The 24,946-nt window shown below is 39.5% G+C and overlaps 1 protein-coding gene across 1 annotated transcript in view; it reads left to right on the top strand.

Moving 5' to 3' along the window:
• MAN1A1 (mannosidase alpha class 1A member 1) overlaps positions 1 to 24,946 on the top strand; it is a 203,686-nt gene that overhangs the window by 60,420 nt on the left and 118,320 nt on the right. Inside the window, exon 4 of the mRNA XM_075554619.1 lies at positions 6,394 to 6,474. Within this exon, the coding sequence (XP_075410734.1) occupies positions 6,394 to 6,474 (81 nt within the window). The remainder of the gene's footprint in view (positions 1 to 6,393; positions 6,475 to 24,946) is intronic.

Here is a 24,946-nt window from a genome sequence, read left to right on the forward strand (position 1 = left end):
ACTCATAGTGTTGCCCTTTATGAAAACATACCATTATGCTTTGAGTTCAGCCTGAGGAACCCGGAGTAAGTAGTTTCTGGAAAAGAGGATCAGTCATTCAGATTAGAATGAAACTATTTCTGAAAATATTTCTGAGATATTTTTTAAATTGTAAAATAGCAACTAAGGAGAATTCTGGTAGAACTCTCCTTCTAGAGAATTGTCTTAAGGTGTGAAAGGCGAAGGAAATAGCTTACCTCGTCCTCAGAAAAGCTGGGGTCTCCATTCCTCAGTCAGATGTAAGCTGTGACTGAATTATTCTGAAACTTGAACTTGTTCATCTCATCGTCAAGTGCATCATTCCACTCACTGAGATCTGTTTACAACAGACCATTTTATAAATCATTTTGGTGAATTATCAGATTATAAAATTATAATTTATTATATGTCTGAGTCATTAAAGACGCTGGCCTGCCTGATGGGAATAAAGGAGATTGGTCGTTAGCCAGTCAGGTTGTAGCAGACCCCTCGCCCCATTGCCCAGGTCAGGTCACGTGCTTCACATCCATAGAGAGATGGAGCACAAGGTTAGGAAGCAGAGCGGGAACTACACAAGGTAACCTCTAGGCTTAGACCCTTTTCCTCCTGTCATTTTGATTATAAGTAGATTACTGGACAAATATTAAGGAAAGGATTAAGCAGACAGACAGCCTGTCTTTCTCCCATGGAGCAGCTGGTAGGTTTATACATGATTGCAAAACCAAGCAGTAGTTAGCAACCCAAAGTCTAACCCACTGCTTTCCCAGTATTCCTTAGTTTCTAATAGGTGTATGTAATATAAACAAAAACCTAGTTCTATTTCTCAAACCGGCCCTCAATACACAACTCTGGACTAGAAATCATCAAATATAGGGAGTATATTGCTAGGATGAAGTCATATTTAATAATTAAGGGGAAACTTTTATATCAAAATAAACAAATGAAAGAAACCACACAACTTGCATGAATTCTTAGTATGAATCATCCAAAGTTTTAATGTTATGAATTGCCTCAAGCTCTCCCTTCTATACTTTGTCTTCTCTCTGACTTACCATTCTTCTGCTGTTAAGTCAGTGGAAATGGTTTGGAATATTTCAAATGATTATCCATCAATACACATAGGAAGAATAAAATCATTTAAATGTAATAAGATTATTTAAATAGTAACTGGAATCAGAAGTTTGTAAAAAAAAACTCTACGGTTTATAAAGGTTAACTTTTTATACCTTTTATTGGGAATTGAATAAAAGTTTGTAGAGCAGTTCATTTTACCTTCAACGAGTCACACACCTTGCAATGCCCTCAGGGTAGCGCCTGCTCCCCATGTTCCTCTGTCCTCTTCCCCTGCCCTTCACAACTTGGTTCTTTGGTCTCAAACAGTTGATTATTCTAAGGCATGCACACCTCCCTAGTGTTTTTGTGTCTCTTATTGACCTATCTACTGTTTGACTGGAAATTGAACAAAAGTTCTGCTCCAGCCCGGAAGGCTGCTGGAGGGCCATTGTGCTGCGGGTTCCTCTAGTCTCTAGCCAACCAGTAAGTCCGGTCCTGTTGGTGATTTTGAGTTTTATTCCACATTTTCCTCCAGTTCTATTCGCAGGCCTTCTAATGTGATCCTTTGCAGAGCAATTGGAGGGGTAACTAGGCACCACCTACTTCTAGTAGAAGTTAACCTCTGAGAATCCAGGTTTAGCATACAGTGTATCAAAGCCCAAACTTTACCAAGAACTGTTTTCCAAAAGAGGATTTTAAGCTTTACGAAGGAAGACCCAAAGAAAATACATCTTGCCGCATTCTGGAACTTTAAATATGATTGTAGAGGATCTGGTTTTCTAGCATGTCCTGTGATGGAAGACAGGCAGCAGTAGTATATTAGTCTAAGTACTGCGTGGTGAAAGTGAATGTAGTGGTAGATTGTGTGCCTGGCCCTGTCCAATATCATGAAGAGTATGTTTTATTCATGGACCCACATGCCTTATAAGGAATGTATTATCAAGTTTTACAAATGAGAAAATCAAAACTCACCTGGGTGAACCTGCCTTCAAGTCCAGGCCTTTCTGACTCTAGATCAATGTTATTTATAGACTGTGATCCTCAGTATAACCAGCCACTTTGTTGTGGTAGGAAACCTTTTATTTCCTTAGCTCTTATCACCAAAGGAAGGAAAGGGCTTGATAAAGACTTGGATCTGGCTGTGTAGCGTGACTGAACATGTATAATTTTTAATCTTCTCTCCTACAACCCAATCTACTATAGTACATTGAAAACACTTTGAAATTAAATTTTCTAAAATAATTGAGATTGAATTTTTTTTAAAAGGGGGGAGAAACAATTAGATGTTGGGAACGTAAATGTAGTTCTGGTTTTCAAATGGAGGATGGCCGTGACACTGAGAACTGCTGGTAGTGATCGTGTGATGCCCATAAGCAGTATTTTTGAAGACAGGGCCACATCCATCACTGGGAGCCTTCTTGAATTCAGGCTAACAAGCCTGACTTGCTCGTGGGCAGGCTCTCTTACTAGGTTACTACATCCATGAAATTCAAAAGCATTCATAGCATGGCAGTTGACCTTGAGAATGACACCTTTCAAAGTCATATTTCTCAATATCTCACAGAAGGAGAAGGATGACTAGAATTTAGGATCTAGGATACATAACTAGATCAATATTTAGTTGAACAACTGTACCAATAAGTGATTTGTGTCAAACTGAAACTATTTTTCATGTTATTTGACATGAACCCAATCTTTTATTTTGCAATAATTTTTATCAGATGTCTCTATTGGGGTCATGATTACCTCAAATTTTCATTGGAGGAAGAGAGGGTGCATATCTAATATACCCTCAGCTAGAAAAAATGTAAAATCATCTTAACGGACTTGGTGAGGCAACAATATGAAAGACTGTTCTCTGATTTTTCAGACTCCAAAACACAAATGGAAAGTGACGCATGACAAGGGTTTAACTCAATTCCACCAAGTGATCATAAAAATTCACAGGATTGGCAGTTTGAAACAAAACAGATCATTCCCCTCCCATTTCCTTAGCAGCAGTTTGCTATTAAGTGACTTCTGCTTGTTTGATGCATAGCAACCATGCACAGCAGCAGGAAACGCCGTCCAATCTTGCCCCCTCCCTTGGAGACTGTTGCTCCAGTTATTGTGCCAATTGATCTCCTGAGGGTCTTCCTCTTGTTTAGCCGACCCTCTACTTTACCAAGCATGATGTTGCTCCAGGTACTAATCCCTCCCGATAACATGTACAGGACTCAAAATGTTACCACTCTCAATTCTAAAAAGCATTCTCGGACTTCTTCCAAGACAGAGTTGTTTTTTTTTTTTTCTGTCAGTCCAAGGTATATTTAATATTCTTTGCAAACACCATAATTCAAAGGCATGGATTATTTTCTTCAGTTTCCATTATTCGTTGTTCAACTTTCAAATACAAGCGAGGCCTTTGAAAATACTATGGTTTGAGTCAGACCCACTTTAGTTTTCAAAGTGACGTCTTTGCTTTTTAACAGTTTGAAGAGGTAGTTTGCAGTAGATTTTCCCAGTGCAATACATCATTCCATTTCTCGACTACAGCATCTGTGAGCATTGGTTGTGCATCCAAATTAAATTAAATTCTTGACAACTTCAGTATATTCTCTGTTTATCTTTTGTTACTTATTGGTCCAGTTGTAAGGAAGAGGATTTAATGAGCTATAAAAACTTTTACCAATATTTGTATAACGGATAATGTCTCGAAACTCACTCACTGCCAACAGGCCAATGCTGACTCATAGTGATGCCCTGTGAGTTTCCTAGACGCTGCCTGTTGAAGGGAGGAGAAAGCCCAGTCTTGGACCCGCAGAGCTGCTGGTGGATTCGAACTGCCAGACATGCTGATCGCAGCCTGACATGTAACCACTGCGCCACCAGGGCTCCTCAGACCTCAAAAATAAACTATACTCCTATAGTGTGCTTTAAATCAAGTTATATTAGTTGCATATTATAAATGATGAAACACAATGAACTCACTGAAGCATCTTGCTTTATGATGTGTTTGTCCAATTTTGACCCATAATTCCCACCCCTATGCAGTTTTCATAGGCCTTCTTTCAGAGGGCAATCTTGGAGGTTTTTTAGACAACTGACTTAGTAGCTTACAACGTTCCTGAAAGAGCAGGTGGGATAAAATGAATACTTACCTCCTTTTGCTGATTTCCTTTTGGAAAGGTTTCCTTCTGCGGAAACAGAGTCCTGGATGCTGTGCACCTTCCCTGTCTTCCTTTCTGTGGGCCCAGCGCGTGGTGCACTGTGCTCACGTAACGAACATTTTCTCGAGGGAAAAATATCTCCGATGCTTTTGACAAAGCTCATTTCCTGTATCATAAATCTGCATTTGTGATAGATTCCTATTGGCCCCTGTGATTGTCCCTGAATGGTTTGGGATCTGATGTAAAGTCGAGCTACTATTGGCTAGGCCAGAAGAGCATGAAAAGGTGCTTAGTAAAGCTGCAAGTGTACATCTGCCATAGCTTCAGCTTGCTGGATTGTCTCATGAGCGGATGTAGCCAGATCCTTTTTGTAGCCAAATTATATAAAATAATAAAAATATTGGCAATTATTACTGTTTGCATGTGACCTTGTTAATAAAGAGATTTGTACATTATCATGAAAAACACTATGAGACAGGGTAGTAGTGTGGGTGAGATCCCTAGACCAGGAATCATATTAAAATTCAAGTCTACTCCCTGTTAGTTGTCTGTCCTGAGAATGTTACACTGGTTACCGCATGTCTCACTTTCTCGATCTGTAAAATGGGGATGATGTTGGTAGGTGCCTTGAGTTGAGTCAGTTCTGACTTACAGCAACACTATGTCCAAAACTAAAACAGCTCCTGGTCCCGTGCCGTCATCACAATTGTTGCTATGTTTTAGCCCATTGCTGCATCCACTGGGTCAGTCCTTCTTGTTGCGGGTCTTCCTTTACTTGCCCCTATATGTTATCAAGCAAGCTGTCCTTTTCCAGGGCCAACCTCTCCTGACAACATCCACAGGATGTGAGACCATGTCTCACCATCCTAACTTCTAAAAGTGTCTGGACTGTACTTCTTCCAAGACATATTTATTTGTTCCCTGAGAAGTCAATGGTACATTCAGTATTCCTCACCAGCACCATAATTCATTGTGTCGTTATTTTCTTGAAATGGATATGATGGTAGTGTTATAATTATGCTATAATTTCTTCATAGGGTTGGTGTGAGAAGTAAAAGGCATAGTCCATGCACAGACATGTGCATAGGATTTGGCATATTACAAATAATAAAAGCAAATTATTATGGATTTAGATAGGAGTTGTTTCAACAAAGTACAACACATTATTTTATTTTTTAAATCATTTTATTGGGGGCTTATATAGCTCATATCACAGTCTATACATACATACATACATTGTGTCAAGCACATGTGTACATTTGTTGCCATCATCATTTTTAAACATTTTCTTTGTACTTGAGCCCTTGGTATCGGTCCTCATTTTCCCCTCCCTTCCCCATCACTGTGTTTGATTCCCCCCCACCCACCCCACACACACACACACCTTTCCGTTATCCTCCTGATATTGCTACTCTCAATATTAGTCTTGAGGAGTTTGTCTGTCCTGGATTCTCTGCAATACATTATTATCAACTCCTTCAAGCAAAAAGGATATCTTTTTTCCACAAAGGGATATGACCATTTGAGACCACAAGTAGAAAGTTGGGCACTAGCACTTTCGCACAATGTGAGAAAAATACTAGAATAATGTTGAAAAACTGGCCAAATTTAAAGCTCTCAAATGACCTCTGTGGAGAAAAGACATACAAATAAATAGAATGAAGAACAGAGTAGAAAAATAGATCATCCAGGCAATTTCCTATCAGCATAGATAGAGAATAAGCAAAACAACCCATTCCCATTGAATTGATTCCAACTCATAGTGACCCTGTGTAGCACTTTCAAGTCTAAATATTTATGAGAGCAAGCAGCCGCCTTTTATCCCATGGTGATGACTGTTAGACTTAAACAGCCAGCTTTGTGGTTAGCAGCCCAATGTAAACTCACAGTGCTCCTTAAAAATAGAGGATGCAGAGAATTAGATAAAGAACACTGAGAATTATATCTGCTGTTGGTTCAAAAGGATTCCAGATTTTTATAATTTTCACTTTAAATACTATTTTAAATCTATATGTGTATGTTGACACATTAAATATAAGAATTTCTCCCTTGTATGTACACTGCTGTAGACAAGCATATAAGAATTGAAAAAAATCAAATATTTATTACATATTGCTACAATGATATATTTATGACTTATATATTCTAAGTTTACAACTTTCTTTTTTCATAGAATGCTGAAATATCTGTGTTTGAAGTAAATATACGCTTTGTTGGGGGACTACTCTCAGCCTACTATCTGTCTGGAGAAGAGGTAAGATGAACAGTGGCTTGTAAATGTGAATTATTGCATGACTTAAAATTACATTTTCAGTAAAATATGCTTTGTAGTACATATTTAGGGGAGTCCATTAGATGATTATAGTTTGATGGGCCTGCAGCTTACACTGATTTTTTTATAACACGTCCTAATTAAGTATGCAAGCCGGAGAAGTTTTTCAAAGCATGTTGTCAGGGAATGGTAAGTAATGCCTTAGAAGTGCTTGCTCCGTTATGTTTGGTGCAATTACAACTGCACATTATGTATGTGATGGACAAATGAGATCGATTTATACAGTGACAAGCTGGTGGATTAATTGTTTTCTTTAAAAATGATTTTAATGTTGATATAATGTTTTCTTAATAAAAATATGTGTCAATATAAAGAAAGCATGGCAGAAATAAGTGAGAGCTGCCACTGTAAAGAAATCAAGGGGGTGAATGAAGCACTCAGCTTCCCAGCAAGCAGTCCTGGGGGCGGCCATTTGGAGCAGATTTTAAATTCATATGTGCCTTATTGAAAGATTAAGAAAGGATGTTTGCGTCATGCTCAGAAATAGTCCTGATGCTATTTTCTTGAAAGGTTTGAGACTTGTAACTGTTTACAGGGGTAGAAAGACCCATCTTTCTCTTACAGGGCTGCTGGTGGTTTGAACTTCCAACTTGTAACCCCTACACTCTCAGGCCTCCTTTGCCTGGTGAAGGTGTGAATAACATAGATGATCGCCCAGGAGGGTTGGGTTGGTCCTCTCCTTTCATACTGACAATGTTGGAAGCTGATGCCCAGGAGGCAGTCGTGTGTGTCAGCTCCATGCCCTCCGCATTCCCACTGGAGAAGGAGTGCATCTCACGCAGTGCAGTATTTCCTATGCCTTCATGCGCCTTCAGACAGATGTAAACAGTCAATAAGTGTGTACAGAGGAAAGCTGCTTGACTTTGTGCCTGTCTCTCGGGTGCTTTTCTGCCCCAAACCAAACACCCTCACAGTTTCTCTTTCTATAGAACTTATTCTACATAGACCTTTTCAACATTTAAGGATGGCTCTGTCTTCCCTTCCCTCTGCCCTGTTTGAGTGTGGAGTGTAAGTGTTGGCGTCTATGGACGCTGTCACTTTCACAGTCAGGCAACCAGACTGGCAGGTAGGCTCCCCCCCCACCCCCTCTCTGTTTCCAACCCCAGGTAACTGCATTTGTTCGTTAGGTTTAGACGACTGGCAGAGTTCAGCCAAAGAATCCACATATTTTTCAAAAGTTAGACAAACTTAACTCAGGTTTTCTTACGTTTCTACTTTTAGAATATCATACGTCTTAGTTTGAGAATACAGTGTCTTGAGTGTTCTTATTGCTTTTCATATGACATACTTGGGATAACTTGCTCCATAATTTATGTGGAGGTGAAGCTATTTGAAGGAAATTTTGACCATATCCCTTCTGATAATACTCATTAGGAAAATTGACTATATTCTTGTAAAAAAGCAAACATGTGTTTCTTCTAAATATAGATAGCATATTTAACAAGAAAGCCCTTTTATCCACAGCAATATATCATGTGTGTACATGTGCACCTTCTAAAAGCTCATAGAAAAAATGGAATTAAAAAATAATGCAACATTTCTACAGATTTTTGGAGATCTTTCATGTGTGTGTTTGTGTGATTTATATATACATATACACGTGTGTGATTTTATATATATGTATATATATTTATAACTTGCATGAATTTAATACCCATAAATATTATTGTTTGCCTACAGGTAAAATATTTTAATACTCATAATTATAGTTTACCTATAGATAAAGTACCTTGTCTAGGAACTTGCATTTTTAAGGTAACTTCAGTAAACAAAAGAATTCAAAGAACATGTCTCATGCAAATAACAGTTATTCCTCCAATATATTTATTATATTAGATAGTCTGATCACTGCAAACATTTTTATATCTAAATTTTTTCTACTTTCATCTATTTTTTTCTGATTAAAAAAGCCATCTGTGATCTTCCCTCTCTTATATACTCATGTGTTTTTATAGAAAAAAAATTTAAATGTGGTTCATAATATTCATCAATTAGCATACTTTCTACCTACCCATTCTCTGAATGTTAGACAATTGAATTATTCCCAGTTTTCCCATATCTCTAATAAGGCAGTTATAATCTTTCGATAAGTATTTTTCTCTAACGTGTAATTGCCAGTTGAAAAATTATGAGTAGAGTGGTTTAACATCACCCACTACCTCTTGCCCTTAGTTCCCTTGTCATCAGCTATGGTCTGTCATTTGGCCAGCACAGCCAGAGGAATTGGCCACCAGAGAAGGGATCAGGAAAAATATACTTTCCCCCAGGCCTGTGCTTGAGTTCTTTGTCCCCATATCAAAGTAAAAAACTGAACATTCATTTAACCAAAACTATACCAACATGAGAAAATTACATATACCGTATATACTCATGTATAGCCATTTGTCAACACATTTTTTATGCAGTTTTAGTGGTAAAATTAAGTGCCTTGGCTGATATTCAGGTCAGCTTATACTCGAGTATATGCGGTAAATTTATTTCAGATTGTTGATAAAGTTCTGTACAGTCATAGCCTGGAGCTAATGCAGACTCACTTCCAGACCTGGGAAATAAAGCAAATATTCGCAATAAAGTTAGTCACATGGACTTTTTGGTTTCCCAGAGCATATAGAAGTTACATTTGCACTGGGCTTTAGTCAATCAAGTGTGTAACAACATTATGAAAAAGTGATGTATTAGGACAAATACCCAAACATGACACACAGACAGAAAGTGAAATGGTACCTATAAACTTGCTCAATGTAGGATTGCCACAACCGTTTTTGTTTTTTAAATCTGCAAAGTGCAATAAAGTTAAGAGTGATAAACAAGATGCAGTCGTACCAAACACTCTTATGTAAATTGAGGTATTTACAAGGGAGTGTAAGAAAATTTATTTTCCGGGATTATCTTGTGAACCAACATAATTTAGCAGTCTGATTTCACCAGTAAGGTTCATGACTACTTTTGAGAGCATCTTATAAATCACTACCAGAAGTTTAGGGGTCCAAATTGCTTCAAGCTCAAAAAAGTCATAAATTTATATTGTGGAAAGTGTAAAGAAAAGACCACTGGGGTGCTGTACGCTGAAGGAAAGTTACAACTGTCTGAACTGAGCAGTAATGAGAAATTCCAGTGGGGCTCTGATCTACCAAAAGAACAAGAAAAACATGCATTATCAGTAGTAAGCAAACATTTAAAATAGAAGCTTTGATTATAAGTACATGCTAAAAATTAAGCCCCCTAGCTCACTTAAACTTTTATATGTTCGATGATAACTACATAAAATTAAAATCAAGTTTCAACATTTTAAAAGTAGATGTAAAAATTCAACTAGCCCCAAGAATTATAAACAGGGTGAATAAAGATAAATATTAAGTAGCAATGACAGTATTTTTTTAAAGGAAGTGGAAAAAATAGCAGCAATTGATTAAAAAATCAAGGAATGTAAGTCCTCTCTGTAAGCAGTAAATACCAGCATCTGGAGAAGCCCTGGTGTTGTAGTGGTTACATGTTGGGCTGCACATCTTAAGGTCAGCAGTTTGAAAACACCAGCCATTCTTCAGGAAAAAGATGAGGCTTTCTAGTTCCGAAAAGAGTTACAGTCTTGGAAACTCACAAGGGACAGTTCTATCCTGTCTTAAAGAGACAGAATCAATTTTATATGATAGCAGTGAGTTTGGTTTTGCGTTTTGGAAAGTATAATTTCCCAAAGCATGGTCAACGCACTACTGTTTATTGTGATATGCCAGGTTAAATAGGGATCCGTGATTTTATATATGTATATAATTTTGGAGAGCACTATATCGTATGTTCTTCCTATACTGGAGCTTTGTATAACATAGGAAAATCGTCTAATTTTATTTATCCCTGTGCTTATGAAACTCAGCTCCTCTCTTCACTTTTTACATAACACCTGTTAATGCTGAGGCACAATTATTATCTCCCAGAACAAACTTGGGAAATGCCACATATAATAAAAGCAAAAACAGCTGGAAAGATGCTGAAAACCAGCAGATAGGTAAGATAAGCCTAAGTGTTGTGAGAGAGGGTGGTGCCTGCAGAAAAGAGCTTGGTGCATTTTAAAGAGTAAGTTCCCACCAAGGAACTTCTGACTCCGGAAGCCCCACTGGCAGGGAGAGGAACTGCCCTCCACAGGATTTCTGTGACTCTGAGCATTCCGAAGCAGATTCCCAGACCTGTCGCCTGACATGTCTCTGGGTAGGTTTGAGCTACTAACCTTCCAGCTGGTAGCCCACTGCCGAACCATTTGTGCCACATGTTGGCTGAGGTCATGTAAAATTAGGTGTTTTTCCATAGAAACCCACCACTATATTGAGCATAAATTGAACTAGACATGGTGGTGCCCCAGAATCCAAGGAAAAGCTGATAAAGAGCTGGGGACAGTTTCAGGTTGCCAGAGAGGTTTTTTGTAGCTTAGCTATTACCCAGGGGAATCCTGGAATCATTAAACGTGGACTCTTCCTGCTACCCTTGTCTTCCTCTCCTGAAGACACAGAGCCCCAAGGGAAAGGGAGCCATGGACAGTTTCAGTCCAGATGCCCTTTGGGGGTTTTGCAGAATGAAGTAGAGGGTGTAAATCTTCAGCAGGATTTGTCAGTGTCCCAGGGGGCATGTTTAAGGAAACAGATAATTCCTGAGCTTGACATCCGGGCCGGGTCAGAGGGCGAAAGGAGTAGATGTTCGAGTAGGGCAGGAAGAGCCTTAAGTCCACTGCAGGCCATAGAAAGAGTCTTAGAGGAAGCATATAAGTTGAATTTAAAAACAGAAACACCCTCACTGCCATCAAGTCAATGACTCATGACAATCCTATAGGACAGAATAGAACTGGCCTCTTTGGGTTTCCCAGTGTAACTGTTTACAGGAATAGAAAGCCTCAACTTTCTCCCATAAGTTGAATAATTGAATGAAATTCCTGAGAGGAAAAAAAAAATCCCCACTTCTACTTACTTGAAGAAACAAGTTATTCTGAAAATTAAGAGAGAATAATCAGTCTTTAATTTCAAAGAGAACATTCTGATTAATATACTTTAAGTTTGTGAATTAGAAAAACTAAAAGCTAATTACAGGAATCCTTCAGTGAAAAAAGGGTAAGACAAAATTGGACATCCCCTTGCAGAAGGGCCATGGAGAGGAGATGAGCCAGTCAGAGTACAGTGTAGCAATGATGAAACATACAATTTTCCTCTAGTTCTTAAATGTTTCCTCCCCTCCCACCATCATGATCACAATTCCACCTTACAAATCCAGCTGGACCAGAGGATGTACACTGGTACAGATAGGAACTGGAAACACAGGGAATCCAGGACAGATGACCCCTTCAGGACCAGTGTTGAGAGTGGTGACACTGCAAGGGTGGAAGGAAGGTGAGAGAGAAAGGGAGAACTGGTTACAAGGATCTACATATAGCCTCCTCCCTGGGGGATGGACAGCAAAGAAGTGGGTGAAGAGAGACGTCGGATGGTGTAAGATATGACAACATAATAATAATTTATAAATTATCAAGGGTTCATGAAGGAGTGGGGCATGGAGAGGGAGGAGAAAAATGAGGAGCTGATATCAGGGGCTCAAGTAGAGAGCAAATGTTTTGAGAATGATGAGGGAAACAAATGTACAAGGGTGCTTGACACAACGGATGGATGTATGGATTGGGCTAAGAGTTGTATGAGCCGCCAATGAAATAATTTTTTTTTAAGTAAGATGTTCTTTGGATCCAAGATGCGGGTAAAAAGTAGAAAAGTTTAAAACTATGGATTCTTGGCCTAGATTACTTTACTGGGCCTAGATATCCTTTCATTTTGAAGGCAGCAAAAGGATTTTTCTCCAAATCCTCCGAAAGAAGTTCACGGCACCAGACACAAGTGCAGAGGATTACTGTGGAAAACTTAAAGAAGAGAAACGGCTAGTCCCATGGACACAATGGTTGGATAATAATGAAAATAAAATATGAGATCTACCTTACTTCAAGAGGAAAGGGAGGCTGTGGATCAAGTTTAAGGATACCAAAAGGAAATGTTTGAAAGGGGGCCCTGACTTCGGGGAACAGGGAACAGACAGCTAAGACTGAGAATGTGAATTTAGTGGTGGGCCTTAGCTTTTCCTCAAAATGAGTTTCAAACATTCGGGGTATTTTTGGAGTTCGAAATAATTATTTTAAAATCTTAGTGAAAATCATAAACGTATTTAGGAAGTAGAAAACTGGGATGTTTTGAGATGGCTATCTTTCATATCGACTGTGCTTACCTTACTCCCCAGAAAAATTTTGTCATTTCCCACTCTATCCATCAATTGCCTCCCTCATTTTGTAGAGAAATTATAGTGACCAACGGAAAATGTATATAATGCAAATAGAGCTATGGAAAAATGAAGTATAAAGCCAGGTAAGATTCACAGGCAGATGTGCATTCTACTAATGTGTACAATATTTAAACTTTGGTCAGAATTTCTGTTGTTGTTAATAATACTTCCTCCTACTGCCAGGAACTTTTAACTCCTGAGACTTAGTGTATGTGTGGTAATAATTTCTTTTGTAGGAATTAATACCAAAATTTCCCAAGGAGTTGGAGATTGAAGACGTTCCAGATGTCCAATTCTTCCAGGATGCTAGTCTGCTCCGTTTCCCCCTTACACCTCCCTTGAGTATATTCCCTCATGTTTCTGGGTTCTGGAATTTGCTGCAATGTCCATAGAAATTCACAAAAGTCTAAGCAAATGCCTTCCATCGTGGAGGGCATTGGTCAGTCTCAAATGCAGTGACGAAACCTGGCTGACCCAGATGGTGGGTACAGCTGGCGTGCTCCACACCTGGCTCTTGCTAGTGATGAGCTCAGGTCCCCTGCTTCTCAGAAGGCTCATTTAATACCCCACAGGATGGGATTGCAGGGAATCCTGGTCACAATTATTCACAGGGGAATCCTATCAGTATCTTACCCCACCTTCTCAACAAACCAATGCAGGGAAGGTCGTTGGGTAGGAGTGACATTGAATGCTAATAGTGTGACCAAATTAATATATAACCCTTAAACCAAATATGATCAGCTAGTCTCCAGTGCTGGACTGTACCTTATTTGTGTACATACAAGGGGGTACCCCCAAAAATCTGGAATTTTTTCAAAGCTATGTTGTTGTTTTTTTTACAAAACAACCTTATCACTCTCCATTATACTTAGTACACTTTTCAAATCTGTGATTCCATTCTTGGAAACATTTTTCAAACTCATCTGTTTGGATGGCTGACAACACCTCCCTCGTTTTTTTTTTTCATCGCCTCTTCTACCTAGTCAAATTGCTGTCCTTTCATGTCTCTCTGCATTCACAGAAACATAAAGCAGTCACACAGAGCAAGGTTGGGCAAGTAAAGATCATGGGATAAGAGAGTCATGCTGTTTTTTGCCCTAAACTGGCCCACTGAGAATACTGCTTGAGCAAGTGCATTACCACTCCCCCATCTGCCACCTATCAGGCCCTTTTTGTCACACATTGTTGCTGAATCTTTTCAGAACTTCTACGTAGAAAGCTTGATTAGCAATCTGACCTGATGGAATGAACTCCAAATGCACTATTCCCTTCACGTCAAAAACCAAATCAGCATTGTCTTGATCTTTGATTTCACTTGACAAGCTTTTGGCGGGGGGAGGGCTGGGGGACAGGTGATGATGGCATCTTCCATGCTTGATTGTTGTTTGCTTTTGGGGTCATTAGTAATGACCTTGGGAGAAAAGTCTGGTTCACTTCGGAACTGTTGTTTCAAAGCTTGACACGTTTCCACTCCCAAAAGGGTCATTTTGAAGTGACCTTTCTCATTCCCATATCTTCCATTAAATTTTGCTGAACTGAGATAGTCCAGATAACTTTCCCATCTCTTCAGTGGTCCATTATGTCTTTGAACACAAGTGCATGAATTTTGGCAATATCTTTGTCCATTTGGGAAGTTGACGGATGTCCAGAACAAGGTTTGTCATCAGTCACCATTTTATCTTTCTTGAAAGGAGAAAACCACTCATACACTTGAGATTTTCCAATAGCACTGTCCTTGTAAGCAGTATTCAACATCATAACAGTTTCTGTGGCATTTTTCCTGAACAGGAAACAAAATTTCACAGCTGCCAACTGTTCTCTTAAATTGGCCATTGCAAAAAAACCCCGTTCAAGTGAAACTACTTTTATAAAAAATCCACTGTGACCAGAGAGAACCTTCCCAGATGATGCCACTGGGTGTACTAACTCAGAGCCAGTTGTTTGATGCTTGTCTGGTGGGATAATGCATACTGCTAATGTTTTGCCCAGCAGATCTTTTTTCTGTTGTTTAGTTTTGTTTTTTGGGGGGGTAGGTGCTCCCTCCTATGACCTGGGGCCTCCAGCAGGAGGTTTCCGGTAGGCATTGGCCTCCTACTAATCTTAATCAGCCAAGTCTTTTCCCAGGTTACTCCAGAAGCAGGTTCTTATCCTAGCTAAAGCATACCATTACTTACAGCCATTAAAGTACCAGTAACCAAGATAACCATTAAACAAAGAATGTGGCCCTATTCACCTCCTCTACTAAGGTCAGATCTTAATCTCATCCTATACCTGTTAACAGAATGCCCTCCAAAATGGAATGACAGCCACAGGCATATGAAATCCAGAATTGTAATATATTACATAAAAAACAATGGCTGGAAGGACCATGTTAATTAAGATTATGGACACTGAACGTTTTCTTCTTTGGATGGTCGAATGTAAGCTCATGTTGCACAATGGTTCTCATACAGCAAGCCCTCCTTTGAGAGGCCTGGTGGTAGATAGTGGGCTATGAGTGGGACTCCGAGCCACAGAGTCAACACCGTCAGGCCTCCAGCCAGGCTTTCTGCTCCGGGAGACTCATAACTTACGAAAGCCACGGGTAGCTCTATTCCACGCTGTAGGATCACAACGAGACAGCTTCGACTTGGTGTCACGAGTTTTAACTACAGCAAAGTTAGGCCAAAGCTGGCCTTCAACGCCTGGTGACCCCATGCACAGCAGAACAAGAATGCGTCTGGCCTGGACTATCAGCACAATTGATTGAATATCGAAGCATTGCCGTCCATAGGGTTTTGGTGTTTGTTTCCTTTTTACTTTATTCATAATTTTTTATTATGATTTGGGTGAAAGTTTACAAAGCAGATCACTTTTACATTGAACAATCTATACACAGTTTTACTCCGCTCAGGCCCTTCATTGTACCATTGCCTATCCCTATGCCACCCAGTGGTTCCTGCTTCCACTCTTCCTTTCCTCCCCCCTGTCCTAGGGTCCGTGCTGCCCTTGTTGATTATTCCAACATGGGGTGAACTCAGATCCAGGCCTGAAAGGTGACTAAGAGCCATAGTTTGGGAGAGTCCATCAGGCCTGATCTCTTTTATGGTCGTTGAGTTCTGTTCCACATTTTCTCTCACTCCATTCAGAGCCTTCAAATGTTACCCTTTTTAGAGCAGCTCTGGTCTCAGGGCTTGGAGACTGGTGTTTGTGTGGTCCATTAGTCCATGGATTAATTGTTTTCAGGTGTCGATTTACATCATTCTTATTTCCTCTGGGCAGAGAGAGATCAATATGTACACCTGAGATGGCTGCGCACACGCTTTTAAGACCTCTGTTGCCACCCCCCAGAGTAGGATGTAGAGCCTTTTCTTTGTGAACTATGACCTCCGTGTCCCCTGAGACTATGGTCCTGAGCCATCAGGCCCAGTGATTTATTTCCTTAGTTAAAATAATAGAAGAAAAATATATACATATACAAATGTTCTTAACAAACCTACTTATATTTGTGAGTTTTTTCTGCCATACTTGTTCAGCTTGCATGTCCATCCAAACATCTACCTGTCCAAGCACGTACTCACAGAACACCACTCTTACAGGATGTATGTATAATAATATTTGCCTCTATTGCCCTTAACTATGGCAAGCGTCCCTATATCTTCCTTGCCTCCATTATTTTATTCCTAACTTTCCTCATATTTTATATTGTCGTCTCATCACCCAAGTTAATACATAATCTACCCTCTAACCACCCCTCCCCCTCTTCCTTTCCTACTCTTGGTAACCATCAAAGAATATATCTTTTAGTGTGAAAATATTTTTTCTTGATTTTTATAATACTGAGCTCTTACAACATTTAACTTTTGTGATTGACTAATATCTCTCACCATCATGTCCTGCAGATTCATCTGTGCTATGGTGTCTTGCAGATTGATTATTATGCTTTAGCCACGCCTTATATCCCATTGTCTATAGGTACCAACCAAAGTGTATCCATTCTTGCTCTGTGGACATGCAGGTTGTTTCCATCTTTTTGCTATTATAAATAGTGCTACAATAACATAGGTATGAATATATCTTTTAATGCCACACTCTTATTTCTGTAACCTCTAGTGGCATAGTGGTCAATGGTTAGGCATTGTGCTGGTAAGTGCAAGGTCAGCAGTTCAAAACTACCAGCTGCTTTGGAGAAGAAAAACAAAGCTTTCTACTCCGGGAAAAAGTTGCAGTCTCAGAAACCCACAGGGGCAGTTCTACCCTGTCCTCTATCATAGGGTTGCCACGAGTCAGAATTGGTTTCAGAGCTCATGATATTTCTATTCACAACGTTCAAAGGATGCACCATACTGCTGTCCACCATGGTTGCACTGTGTTACATGGCCAGGAACAGCGTAGGAAGGTTCCAATGACCCCACGTTTGCACCAGTATTTTCTAGGGGTCTTGTTTGTTTGTTTGTTTGTTTGTTTTTAACCCTTCTGTTAATGTATCTCGTTTGTTGTTTTGATCTGAATGATTAGTGATCACAAGCATTTCTTCATGTTGGTTGGCTGCCAGAAAGTCTTCTTTGGTGAAACGTCTGTTCATGTTATGCCCTCTGCCCATTTTTAACTTGGAATATTTGTCATTTTCTTGTTGAGAGGTTGGATTTTTCTGTAAATTTTAGAAATTACTCACTTATTTGAAATGTCACCGCCAAATTTTTTGCCCCAGCATGTAGGTATGCTTTTGACTCCTTTGATGAAGCTTTTAGATGCACATGTCAACTTTCCAGGAAGGCATTAAAGAAAAACCAAGGGTTCTAGCATTGATGTAATAACAATTAAAATGTGTCATGAAGCCAAGGGAGCACTGGAACTACTCACTGAGCTACATCAAGATATTTGGAAAACAGCTACCTGACCACCTGACTAGAAATACTTGTTTGTGATCTTTGTGCCCATTCCAAAGAAAGGTGACTTCAAACAGAACTTAACCTACGGAGCAGCTCATCATATGCTCCCCGGTCTGCTCCTGGCCTTGCTTTGGCTGATGAAATTGACCTTCATTATCGCTTCCTACAGATTTAAAGGATTTGATCTTTTGTATTCTCTATGGCAAGGTCCATAGGCACAGTCACTATTCATGTTGAAAATGAGGTATTTGCAGTATATAAATTATTGGTCTTGCAAGATTATATCATGCAATTTACAGTTTCATTTCTATTACCATGACAATATTTTCCAACTGTGGTTCCTTCTTTTTGGTTTCCAATTTTTGCTTTCCAATTACGAATATTTATCAATGTATCTTTATTGCATATTTGATAAATTTCGTACTGAATAAGGTGATATACTTCAATTTCTTTATCACCAGCTTTTGTGGTTGGTGCCTACATTTGAATAATAGTTATATTAACAGAACTTCCTTATAGACATCTACATAGATTAGACTATCACCAACAGCATTCATGAGACTAACCTGTCACAGACAGTACTTCAGGGTAAACTTGAAATGTTCTTTTTGACCATCAATGCGGCACCATTTCTCTTGCACTTGTCATTCATGGCATGGTAACCCTTTTGATGTTTACCCACTCAAATTGGCCAATACCAGTCCGTCTCAGTTAGGTACTATCTAGGATACTGATCCTTCTGCATTCCTTTTCATTTTGGAGGGTTTCTAATTTTCCTAGATGTATAGGATTCATACTTCCCACATCCTGATGATGAGTGGACATTTGCAGCTGTTTCTTTACATTTTGAGTTGTGCCACATCAGCTAAAGAAGGTCACCATGAGGAGGTGCTTCTGTTGTATTTTGAGTGCCCTCCAACCAGAGGGGTTCATCTTCCAGTGCCATATCTGACAGTGCTTCATTGTTGTGCGTACTCTGCAAGCTTTGTTGAAGCCTGTTCACCGTGGGTTACCCCGCTGGTGTTGAAACACTGGTAGCGTCACAGCAACATGCAAGCCACCATAGTACAGCGAACTTACAGACAAGTGGTGGAGCGATCCAATCAGTTATCCCAAGTATCGTCTAGATGATCGATTGCAGGCTCATATTTATCATGTCCTTTCAAAGACACGCCGAAGCTTTCCACTCTTGTAAAGAGCTACAGTCTCAGGAACTTACTGGAGCTGTTCTACCCTGTCCTGTAGGTTTGCTACGGGTCACAATTGACTCCGCGGTAATGAGTTTGTTTTTTTGGTTTTCAAATGCATGTATATGGAAAGGGTTTTCATTAAAATCTCTTAGAAAGTGGTTTTTAATTTATAAATCAGAGGGTTTAACAAAGATTCAATAAGGGCTAATATATATTAAGCCTATAAACAAACAAAAACACTACAATCCCATTGAGTCCATGCTGACTCGCAGCCACTCTAAAGGACTTGGTAGAACTGTCCCTGTGTGTTTCCAAGACCTAAACTCAGTATGGAAGTGGTGGAAAGCCCAGTCTTTCGCTTGAGAAGTGAGTGGCTGGTGATTTCAAACTGCTGACCGTGCAGTTAGCAGCCTAATACGTAACCACTACACCACCAGGTCTCAAAACAACAAGGCTGTGTGATGCAATCAGAATACTGAAAGCATGTCCAAATAAAATGATGAGGTTATCAAAGTCTTTACCAATATGTATCATTTGCTACAGACAATGAGACCGTTTTAGTAATACATTCCAATCCAAGTATAACATCCTCTCTCAGCCATTCTTTTCCAACTCTTAATGACCCTATAGGACAGAATAGAACTGCCCCTGTGGGTTTCCAAGACTGTAAACACACAACAAGAGTAGGAAGCCTCATCTATGAGGATAGCCGGTGGGCTTGAACTGCTGACTTTGTGGTTAACAGCCCACTACACCACCAAGGCTCTTTAATGGAACACAAGGGATATATTATACACATATTTAAAATGTAAAGCCACATGAAAATAACAACTTAAATAACAACTGCTTCTGGAATTAATCCATTACATTAAAATACACTACTTAATGGACACTAGAATATAAAAATTACATATTAAAATCTGTGGGAAATCAGCCAAAGTTGTCCTTAGGGAAATACATAGCTCTAAATAGCTATAAGAAGAAGAAATAAATATGTGGTTAACTAAATGTACATTTCTTTACTCTGGGGGCTTGGGGAGGAGAGAAGAACCAAGAAAAGAAAGGGAAATAATCAAAATAAAGAACATGAATAGAGTGTACAATGAGAAAAGAGCTTGAGAGAACTTATAAATTGTCTTGTGTTCTCTCTTTTACTCTCATTAATATCCCCGCTTAAGATTATTGGACAGTAGAGCCATGTCATTCACCCATTGGGAAACAGAGGGCCTTGCGGAAGGGTGGGTTCACCAGGAAGATTCACAGATGTGTGTAGGCCCCTAAGTTATGGGAAGAAGTACATTGAAATGGTGGTGGTAGAATTGGCCAACCATTTGGTTAAAGCACTGAGAGATGTACTGAAGGGCACAGCTCAAATGGGAGAACTTGGGTATTTCATTAACAGATGTGTGTTGACTGCCTGCCATGTTCTTGGCTTTGGGACGTATCCAATAACAAACCCCTGTCCTGAAGGTCAACTCTTCAGGAGGATATGTTAACTCTCCAATCAAAAACAGGAAAATCCAGACTGATCTGCAAGAGAGGGAAAACAGTGGTTTGGGGGATGTTATGTTATGTTATGTTGATATGACATGACAGTAATGAGGAATCATGAAACTGACTTAGAGCTAGCTGTACACCTGAACTGACCATGGCTCTTCCAACATCTTTCCTCTTCAGTCATGCCCACTTTGGCTCTAAAGAGAGATTCCATGAAAATCTCCACTGGTCCTGGAGGCCCTTAAAAGTTGAGTCATTTCGATTTGATCCCCACCATGCCTACTTTCTGATCTCGGTCCTCCCAGCACACCTCCCTTTCATTGATCACAATGGATTCTTTCCAGAGTACCCTAAGCACACCTGTATGCTCTTAATATCCACATTCCTTTGAATACCTTTCTGCCCCTTCCACCCCAAAACCAGATGTTAGCCCTCTGTGATGTAGGCCACGACACTCACACTACCTACAGGCACATCTCATATGTTACTGGTACAGTGCATTATACAGTGGGCTGGGGTCTTTCTTGCCTCCTTACCCTCACTCAAAAACAGAATTAAGTTCCCACTGTTTTTCTATTCTCTTATTTAGCACTGTGTGAATTTTTGAAAATCCCAAAGGAAAATTCTTGCATTAACTTTTAAAGTAAAATCTACATGTTGATTACATCAGTAAGCACCTGGCCTAGAAGGTGGCAGTGGGAGTGGGATTATGTAACCAGGTAATAAGGAAACAGGCAAGGTCTCTCTCTAGCTCCCTGTGACTCCAACCCACTTCAATACCCCTTATAGAACTTGTTTCTTTTTGTCTGTTCCATACATGCTGATTCTCTGAAAGAGATTTTAAAACTAGTGAGCTAGAGAATGTATCTAAAATTAAATGGTTACTAAATGAGTAAGTCATTTACTGAAAACTTTTGAACTAGAATTCATACTGTTGCAGTATTTTTCCAATTTATAAACCTAAAAAGAAATGATAAAAGGTGAATGTGAACTTAGCATTTCATTACTTTGAGTAAACTATCCAGCTAAAACTTTCTAAACCACTCAAGTTAAAATTGTATGCTAATTTTCTAAAGAGTAATCATTTGGGCCAAATTTATTAAATATTATTATTTCTTTATGTTTTTAAAAAATTTTGTACCAATATGTTCAGCTTTATGAGTCAGAATTGACTCAGTGACAATGGATAATGATTTATTAGAGGCTTAAGTAATAGAATTACAGATATTAATGATTAGAATTTTTATAAGAGAAAAGAATAGATAGACTGAACAATTAGTATCTTCATGGTTAAAAGTTTAACTTGGTGGAACATGATCTTGGAAAAGCCCACTGCTGTTGAGGCAGAGGAATTGCCACATCAGGCCCCTCCAAGACTGTCGTCTTTACAGGGACAGAGCTCCCAAGGAGTTGCTTGTAGTTTGGAACTATGCATCTTTTAGTTAGCACTTGAATATTTAACCAATGTGCCACCAGAGTGCCTTACGGATGATATTGAAAAAACAGTGATTTTGATGATAAGCGATGGTAGGCTGGGTTATCTAGAGAAACAAAACTAATGGTGCTCATATATGTATAAGAACTATATATCAAGACATAATATGATATCAAGAAGGCATCCCAACTCAAGGCCATGGATCTGATACTAGATGGGGCCTCCTCAGGGCCCCAGGACTGCAGGCCTATGATGCAGAAAGGTACCTCAGGATTAAGGAAGATCTCAGGCTGGTGGGTGTAGAGTCGCATGTATCTAAGTCACTGGGAACATGACAAGGCACTGACAGGTTCTAGGGTCACCCACCACATGAGGCCACGTCTGGAGACAGACACAGAATCCAAGCAAGCAGGAAGGCCTGGGGCAAAAGAGAGCTCCCTCGTGTTTCTCCTGTTCAAGGCCACAGCTCCAAGGAGGCATCATCAGGCTATGTGTGGCCGGATTGATGGAGTGGACTCCACCTCAACACTTTCATCCAGGAACAAGTTGATATAGAATTGAACCCCACAGACATCCTTAATTATCCATGGTTAATAAAGAACAATTAAAGCATAGTACATACTACATCATGGTTAGTAACTGTAATTGGTACTTTACAAGATGTTAGAATATATGGAATTGTTTCTAAAATAAAAGCAGTTGAATGAAGTAATTCCTGGTCTTCCCACTGCCTTCAAGTCGTTGCTGACTCACAGCAACCACTATGGGTTTCCGGGACTGGAACTGTCTATCGGAGCAGAAAGCCCAGTCTTTCTCTGACAGAGCTGCTGGTGGTTTCGAACTGTAGACAACGCAGATCACAGCCCAACTCATAACCACTACACCACCAGGGCTCCTTTCTCACCTAGAGTGAATTACAAAATAATGTTTTCTCTTTAACTTGGACTTGTTATATGTGTCTCCCTTTGGGTAGACCTCTAGCCTGTATTTGTAACTGTTTCAGGAAGCATAGCTTTTTATCAGCTGTAGGAAATGTTATCTCAGCAATTCATAAGAGAGTTCTACAGTTTACTAATTATTCCAGTTCTAATGTGTATTGGTAGGAATGTATAAGTGGTAGAAGATTATTCTAGCTTAACTGATGTGCATTTTCTTTTCTAGTTTAACACCCTAGTTTGCATATAGTGAACAGGCTACAAATTCATATCAGTGAGACTAGACCTCTCGCTTATGATGCAGCAACCTTATATTTGGAGCAACCTCAAAATCTCAACATGCTGTGCATGCACTAAACCAGGTGGGTGGAGCAGCCACCATCTGGGGCATTTCTACTTGCCATGGAGCGAGGTGAGAGAAATAAAGCACATTCTTGTTTAACCAGAACATTTGAAAGATGCATGCTATATGCTTCCATGTGCTAGAAGAAGCCATATGACCACTGTAATTGACCAGGCTGGGAGAGGCATAGCATTACCATGCAGAGTAATTTGGATCTACCACTAATCAGTAGCTACCAAACTGGATTAAACTGCATAGCCCTCCTAACTGGCAGACTTGCTAGAGCTAAGAAATAATGAGAAGAAAAATATTTCACTAGTTCTCAACAGCACCACTAGGAAAAGGTTTTCAGACGATGGTACCAAGGCAGCAATGGTGGCGAGTAGAGATTTGGGATAGAAATACACATTTTCACTAACTTCTAGTAAAATATCCTGCTTGAAGCACTTATTTACCAAGTTTTGCTTCTCCAAGAAATGCCTTCTGTTTCCTAACCCTGTCCTCAGCCATCTAAATTTCAAGCAGTAAAGTTGACAAGTGAACATAAATTATCCTAGAAAAAGAGAATCTCTGTCTCTGCCACTGGAGTTGACTGCTGTGAGCTGGTCGTTGCTCTTTGGAAGCAGCCTATTGGAGGACCTGATGTTTTTCCTTCACCCGCTTTTTCTTTGATTTAAATGTTCTTCAGGTTAATCATTTCCAGTTTTATAAATGCCTAATGAGAGATTAGATGGTATGCCTATATTTAGATTTATGTCAAAACTTCATGTAGTTCACATTGACTGTTCCAGGCAGTACTTCATTTTTATTGCCTGAATCATATTGCCAAGAATATCTAATATTAGATGTATGTGTGTGTGTGTGTGTGTTTTAAACAGAAATTAACTATACCCAACCCTACCTGCCCCAGGAATATTCTCTTATGTTCCATTTCTTTAAAATTGTTGTCTTTTATAAGGGTATCCCAAGATGGCTATAGCAAAGGATTTAAATTTTAGTAGGACTCAGCGACACTGAATTAGGAAGGCCATAGAAGAATTGATGCATTTGAATTGTGGTGCTGGAGAAGAATATTGAAAGTACCATGGGATACTAAAAGGACAAATCGATCTCTATGGGAAGAAGTAAGGCCAGAGTGCTCCGTGGAGGCAAGGCCTCATCTTACATACTTTGGACATATTGTCAAGAGAGACTAATCCATGAAGAAGGACATCATGTTCGGTGCAGTGGAGGGGCCTATGACAAGATAGAGAGAGTGACACATTGGTTGCAACAATGGGCTCAAGTATAGGGGCAATTGTTAGGATGGAGCAGGACCATGTTTTCTTCTGTTGTGTATAGAGATGCCGTTATTTGAAGTTCAGTTAAAGTAGAAGAACGGGAGTCAGAGGAGTCATTTGAAAAGGGACTGGACCCTTGGGCATTGAAGGCTCTGTAGTGAACAGAGTGTCAACTGGAGTTTCGAGTGATGCCCCGATACAGGATATGATAATGAGACTCTCTAGCAAGTTATCAACATGAGAAAGCTTCATAAATGAAATCTTTTACCAGGGTTTTATCTGCATGGGTGTCTATGCACTATATGCAATTAACAAAAATATATACAATATAAAAATGGGTCTTTAAAAATGGAGCATCTGTGAACTTATTTTCAAATTGTTAAGATATAAACACTGTTTATGTCCTACACATATGTCTATGGAACTATGAACTGAACAAGGGTCATTACTTTAAAAAGAAAGATATTTATGCAGTAGAAAACATAAACATCTGATTGTTGAGCAAACACAACTTTGGAGCCATAAGAAGTTAGTAGAGATGATTAG

This window comes from Tenrec ecaudatus, chromosome 7 (genome assembly GCF_050624435.1).
Source record: "Tenrec ecaudatus isolate mTenEca1 chromosome 7, mTenEca1.hap1, whole genome shotgun sequence".
Lineage (NCBI taxonomy): Eukaryota > Metazoa > Chordata > Mammalia > Afrosoricida > Tenrecidae > Tenrec > Tenrec ecaudatus.